Consider the following 6,927-nt stretch of genomic DNA (forward strand, 5'->3'; position numbering starts at 1 on the left):
CATGTGTATACTGGGGATTCCCAAACGCTTTCTGGTAACAGAGGTGTCCATCCAGGTGTGGAGGGGGTAGAAGCCAGTTCAGCCAATGCTTGCATTTCCTTGGCCAACTTACCAATGGTTGAGAGGTTCCAAGGCAGGCAAAACACTGGAGTTGCTGATGGCTTTTAGAGTTGTCAGTTTACAACAAAACGTGTGGGACACCATTCTCTGGAGTGATGGTCAACCACAATCTTTTTTTTCTTTAAATCTTAAATCCTCTTTTGATAAACTTCTAAGTTTTGTACCCTCCTTTAATGGTAACTGAAATTTTGAAATAGATGTTGTGAATAAAAAGATATCAAAGGAAAGATAAATTCAGGATAAGTCTTTCAGATTATTCAAAGACTCCCATCCTCCCAGGTTCTTCACGGCTGTGGGGCACAAACTTCTGTGAATGAATGTTAGGTTAGCTATTTTCCAGAGCTCTTTCTGGAAGCTCTGATACCTGGACTGCACGTGAAAACTTGGACTTTGTGCCTGTTTAGACTTCGGTTTCAATTGTCTCATTTGTTTTCTGGACAGACCGGGCTGCTCCTTCATGCCCTTTGCTTTGTGGTGCTCGCTAGGGATTTAAATCCAAGTTGTACCATAAAGGTTTATTTACAGCACATTCTTGGTTCGTTTCATTTGATGTTCCTGTCCCCACTACTATGGCAATCGGCTGCAAATTTGTCAGCAACTTTTTCTCATTTGGTTCAGTTTACTACCAGCTATCGTCGGTGATGCAGATGGAATTCGTTTCTAACACGTGATGTGACAATTGTTTTTGGTTTGAGTCTATCATTAATCAAAACTGGGGAGTAGAACCACAGCAACTGAATTCAGCGTTGTAGATTTTGATCTTTATTTCTAGCTTGATACGTGTGCCTTGTCTGATTTCCCCAACGACGCATCTGCTTCTTGAACAAGGCATGCTTCCTCATCTGATTTTGCATCACTGAGGAGAATTCAGAAAGCAGCAGAGGTTGGATCTCCCAATAGAGATCGATAGCTTCGGAGAGCAAACTGGTAAATTCGAGCCTGTTTTCTACAGGGTAGATTCTTTTATTTCTATTCAAGAGTCCTCGGGTCAGCCACCAAACATTTTTGTTTTTCCTTTTTAGCGCAGATGAGACGCTGAGAGCCAAAACGCGTCTCAGAGCGCCCCATCCCACTCACCTCAGCCAGACCTCAGTCTCCTTCCCGCCCACAAGCAGCCGCTACTACAGTTCCCGGCAAGCACCGCGAAAGTGCTGCAAAGGGCCAGGCAGACACTTGGGCTCCGCCCCGGCGTGGGGCATGCTGGGAGTTATAGTTCAAGGGCAACTCCTTGTTACGTCTTTTTCCTTATAGTAGGCATTCCTACTTGGAAGACGCTGATGCCCTGCCAGAGCAGCCTCTCTTGTTTCGTAATCGGAGTTAAACACAGCAGAGGAATGCCCCCCCACCCCGCCTTGCGGTGCGCACCGGGTTCCTGTGGCGAAGCTGAGCCCCGCCCTTGGCCACACCCATTCCCTTGACAGCTGGGCTCTCTCCGAGTGGCGGCCGCGGCTGGGTGCGCGCAGGCGCACCAACGCCTTGCCGCGCTAGACCCGGTTCGGGGGCGGGCCGGGCGAAAGGCCCCGGCGCGGGGGCGCGCACGTAGGCACGTATCGGCGTGACGTGGGCGCCGAGGATCGCAGTGCGCGCGGCCGTGGCGGCGGGTGTTGGGTTCAGTCAGTTGTGAGACCAGAGCTGCTGACCCACCGAGCGGCTGGCGGGACAGGAGCCAGACCAGCAGGCGGAGGCGAGCTCGGCGCCGTGAGCCTGGCCCAGTCCTCGAGTCGGCCCGCAGCCCGGCGCCCGCCGTCGTTCCCCGCCCCCACCACCAAACCGCCGCCGCTGGCGCGCCCCCGTGCTGCGCTCCTCTCCGATGGCGTCCGCCTCCGGGGCCATGGCGAAACACGAGCAGATCCTGGTCCTTGACCCGCCCACAGACCTCAAATTTAAAGGTAGGCAGGAAGAAGACACCGCCAACCCTCGAGAGGGCGACGGGGCTCGTCTCCCCAGTGGAGAGCTCCGTGGGTTTTTATTTGGGGCGGGCTGTGGGTGCTGAGGGAATGTCGGCGGGCCCGACCCTCCCCCACGCGGAGGCATTTATATTTCCAGGCTTCTTCCTCGCCGCCCTTCTCCGGCCTCCTCTCTCTTCCCGCCTGACACACACTCTCGGCGCGCGCGCGGTCGGGCTGGCGGGGAGGCCGCCGAGGGCCGGGCCCGGACCTGGCTCCGCCGCCGCCATCTTGGGCTCCGGGGGCGCCTCCCGGGCGTTGGGTCTGCGGGCCTCCTCTTTGCGCCGGGCGCCGGTGGCCTGGACATTGGCCCCCGACTGCCGTCTGGCTTTGCTTGCAGGGTGCGGGTGGGTGGTAATCGTAGAGTGTGCTGTCGGCTGCGGTTGAAAGCGGAGACCCCGAGGTGGCGCAAGCTGCTTCGCTGCCCGCTTCCGACTGCCAGGGCTGGTGGGAGGCGAGCGAGTGGTGCAGCGGCTCCTTGACTTGGTGCTGGAGGAGAACCATCGCCTCCTGCCCCTAGGAGGGTGTGGGGTCAGATCTTTTTTACTGAGTTCATAGCTCGGCTGTTCTGTGTGTCGAAAACCAGAGGTAGCCCCTGAAGTCTCCTGGTTATCACTTAACTGGTTAGATTGGCGGGGCCAAAGCGCGTGCCAGGAGGAAAGCTGTGCGTCAGCCTGAGAATTGATAGTACTAGATTAATAGTAGTAGGTCTTGCTGTTCTTCCGTTGTGATATTTCAGTTTACCGTCCGCGTAGGGCGTACTTGGTGTTTCTCTGCTCTTGTTTATAGCCTTTTAGCTTAGCTCTTTGCTGCGGAATCTTCAGCGTTTGTGACTTTTGTCCTTCGATTTGCGGTTTCCCAACATAACCCCGAAAAGGCCGATATAGGGGTCATCCGGGTCTGGAATTTCGTTGACTTATTTTGTAGCAATGCCCATTGCCCTCGAATCGATTCCGACTCATAGCGACCCTATAGGACAGGGTAGAACTGCCCCATGGGGTTTCTAAGGAGCAGCTGGTGGATTCAAACTGCCGACGTTTTGGTTAGCAGCCGAGCTCTTAACCATTTCGCCACCAGGGCTCTTATTTTGTAGCACTACATATGATAAATTTATTAGTCTAACTTTGTGATCCTTGAGGAATCTAGGTACTGTTTGGCCCGTTTGCTTTTCAATATGTTGGGTACTTTAGGGAAGAGAATTAAATTGAACAGTTTTTTTTTTTTTTGTTGGGGGCGGGGGTGGATACTTCAAAACTGTGAAGATCCTGAAAAGAAAGCAGGTTCCTTTCTATGTTTAGTTAAATGTAAAGTGAACCTCCTTTGGGAAGCCAGTCTCTTACGTTTCAGTAGCTATGATGAGAACAATTTTCGTGAGATGTGTAGCAATTCCAGTGCTGAAGGACAAAAGTTACATTCTTTATTGCTGTTTAAGATTGAGTCTAAAAGAAAAAAAAAGATTGCTTTCCATAGGAGAATTTTAAAATAGTGTTAGGAAGTTTTTTTCTTTTAGTATCATACTCTGGTATTGAGAGAGTAATATGTGTAACTCCTTTACTTTGCAAGCTTTTTTAGTGCATTTGCAAAGTTCTTTGAGTGGAATTGTGAGCAGCTTGTTAGTAAAAATTTGAGCGACTCTTAAATATTTTGAGGTGCAGTGAGTGCATTTTATTGTGGCAAGTTTATGTGTACTGCATGATTTTACATAGTTTTAGCTGGGAGAAAAATAACCTTTGGGGATCTTGAAATTACCTAACTCAAATAGCCATTATCTTAAGTTGAAGGAATTTTAATGTAAACCTTTGTGGTGGTGTAGAGTTTTAGTATTTTGCAGTGGCATCACTGGGGGTGTGTGGACTGCACCCAAGGTGACACTGTCGGGGTGACACCAAAATGCCTGTGTATAAAATTTTTGTGCAGTATTTCAGCAGAAATTTATTAATTTTTAATAAAAATATCCCCGTAGTTATAACAACAAAAACATTTTTTTGTAAGCCCAACTTACATGTATCAATATATCTGAAAGGTTAAGACTCTATGCTAATTTACTTTTGAACCTTCTAATGCCCGCCTGTCAGAGCTGTCATTATTGCTCAATTACACTGATGCTTTGAATCACGTGATTTCATCTGCACCCACTACAAACCACAGCCTATCGTTTTCATTGCTGCCACTGTTTTTGTAGTAGCTGATTTTGTCAAATTTTCTGGTGTTTTAGCTACAATATTGTTGTAATTAGTATTTGTAAACCTATATCAATAACTTTTTTTTGAGAATGAAGTAGTAATTAAAGGAAAAGAAGGAGTGATATATGAGAATTATGATTTATGAGTAACATTAGTACAGAAAATATTACTAAGGATTCTGTATGTTCTGGTACAGGAGGAGGTCCATGGGGGGGGCCGGGTGACACTGTGAGTTACCACACTGGGTGACACCAACCTTAATGATGCCACTGGTATTTTGTTTTTACCTTTTGAGAGTCTCAGTTTACAGAGGAAGTTTCCTCTGCTGGATAACCATGTGTGTATTGCCATTAGAAAATTAGAAGCATTAAAGTGAGTTTTAGGTCAGGAAGTGTCAACAGAGTTTGAAAGTTTCTCCCTAGAGAAGTTGTGATGTTGCCATAGTAAGAGACTAATAATAGTGGAGAATCAGGCTAAGAAGAAGAAGAACAACAACCTGACCAGAAATCCTACACAACTTATATCTTTCACTTATTTTGTGTATTGAAGAATTATAGCTATGATTAAAGAACAGTTTGTTCTTGTGTCATCAAGACCTGTATTTTTAAAGTTTTGGCGTCAGTGACTTTTATAATTGACTTTTTTTGTACAAAGTGATTTATTGAAAAGTGTATGGGGTATACATTCACTTAGGTCATTTATTTACTGAGACTTTTGTGTAATTGCTATGCAGGTAGTCCCCAGCTTACCATATATTCGAGTTATAAGAAACCACACTTAACGACTGTCTTTTTTTTTAGTACGTCTTAATGTTAGTAATACGTACTACATACAGTGTTGCGGCACATAATTTGCTGATGTTATCATTCTCAGATTAATGTTTCCAACCCCCAAAGAGAAATAAATATTCAATTTATAAAGAAAGATACTGATAATAAAAGGCAATAATAATGAAAACTGAAGAAAGAAGTAGTCAACTTAAATCAGAACAGACTTATGACAGAGTAACTGTCGTAAGATGGGGACTGTCTGTATTTGATTAAGGGTATTTAACAATGAGTAATTCATTCAACACGTATCAAGCTTATATGTGAGGATTCAGTGGTAAGCAAGGTAAAAGAAAGTTTAACAGAGTTTATAATGTAATGAAGAATACAAACAGTAAAATGTGTTAGGTTTTATCTTGCCCTTGAGGAACTCCCAGGACTAGTGACAGGGATATAACAGGCACAAATATGTATGAGGAAAGAAGCCCTCATTACTTTAGGAAGCCTTCAGGGAAGAGTCTAGTTTTCAGTTGGATAGGGCATTAAACCAAGGGAGTGGTTGAATAAACTCACTGATTTGAGAGAGTGGGTGGCATATACTTTAATGTCCAGTAGGTTGTTGTGTGCTTCAGTTTAATGGGAAGGTAATGGGAAGGGTTGGGAGAGAGAGAAGGGGTATAAAGAATTAGGAGGTGACATTTGGGATCATTTGGTTCCTTCATCCTTAATGTTATTCTTTTAATCAATGGGAAATAGTTTGCTTTGATGGAAACCTCTCCGTATTCAAATGTACATTTCCACACCAAGTGAGGGTACTCGTTTAGAGTCAACAGCCTCCTTATGCTTAGTTGGATGATAATAAAATCACTTAACTCTGACTTGTCCGGAATCACCTGTAATTCTTAGTTTAAGTGAAAATCTGTTAGGAGATAGTTTTGCAAAGTTCTTTGTCAGTTTTTAGGTTCATTTTAATTATTTTAATTCTCTTTAGGAGTGACTCATTTGATCATTCTGAGATTGGGTGGTGAGTTTTTCTGTTAGAGGCTTACACAATTGTCTTGATATGAATTATCAGCACTTTGCACAGTTTTGGAGAAGCCAGTACATTTTCTGTGTACCTCAATATTTTATTCAAAATTTTACTATGTCACTTTTTTATACAATTGTTAATACATGAAAATGGTGTTATAATGATGTAATGAAGTAAATTTTTTATTAAGTAAAGGAAAAGAGATACTTAAACCTTGGCAGAAATTTGACCTAAATTTTTTTCTTTTTTTCCTTAAAATTTTTCTTGTTCTATAATTTATTTTTTTTATTATACAGCATTTTATTTTTCCTATTTATTAGCAGTTTTGGAAGAAATTTTGAGGAAGAAAGTTTAGAAAATGCTAAAATAAGTTCTGAAGTTGTCATCCCTCTTAATGATCCAAGAGAGAGGAAAACAAACCAAAATCATGTGTTGAAGGTAGCTCATGACCGTAACAAATGACTAAAGAAAAGTAAGTCTCTGAGGGACCGAGGACTCTGTCATGTCAGTGTCCACCAGAACATCTTTGAATAGCAGCGCATCTCTTAAGAAGCACAAGTGAGGATATAGAATATCCTGCTTTTGCTGGATATGGGGCAAATTTTTAGGTGTTTTAGATTAGCTCTTCCTTTTTCACAGTGGCTACACCAAACCCCTCGGGTGATTCCATTCCCCCCCTACCAAAACACCCCCACCCACCCAAAAACCCATTGCTGTCAAGTCGATTCTGACTCATAGCATCCCCCTAGGGCAGAGCAGAGCTGTCCCATAGGGTTTCCTAGGCTGTAATTTTTATGGAAGTAGACGGCCACGTATTTCTCCCGCAGGGTGGTTGGTGGGTTTGAACCACCGACTTTTCTATTAGCAGCTGACACACACAC

At 44.4% G+C, this 6,927-nt stretch overlaps 1 protein-coding gene across 2 annotated transcripts in view; it reads left to right on the forward strand.

Annotated features, from left to right (window-relative positions):
- The first annotated feature begins 1,694 nt into the window (after positions 1-1,694).
- VAPA (VAMP associated protein A) overlaps positions 1,695-6,927 on the forward strand; it is a 56,736-nt gene continuing 51,503 nt past the window's right edge. Inside the window, exon 1 of one of the 2 annotated variants that reach the window (XM_004385793.2) lies at positions 1,695-2,009. In XM_004385793.2, the coding sequence (XP_004385850.1) occupies positions 1,931-2,009 (79 nt within the window). In that variant the 5' untranslated portion in view covers positions 1,695-1,930. The remainder of the gene's footprint in view (positions 2,010-6,927) is intronic. The other variant, XM_004385792.2, reaches the window with a different exon arrangement.

The sequence above is a fragment of the Trichechus manatus genome, unplaced genomic scaffold (assembly GCF_000243295.1).
Source record: "Trichechus manatus latirostris isolate Lorelei unplaced genomic scaffold, TriManLat1.0 scaffold00146, whole genome shotgun sequence".
Taxonomy (NCBI): Eukaryota; Metazoa; Chordata; class Mammalia; order Sirenia; family Trichechidae; genus Trichechus; species Trichechus manatus.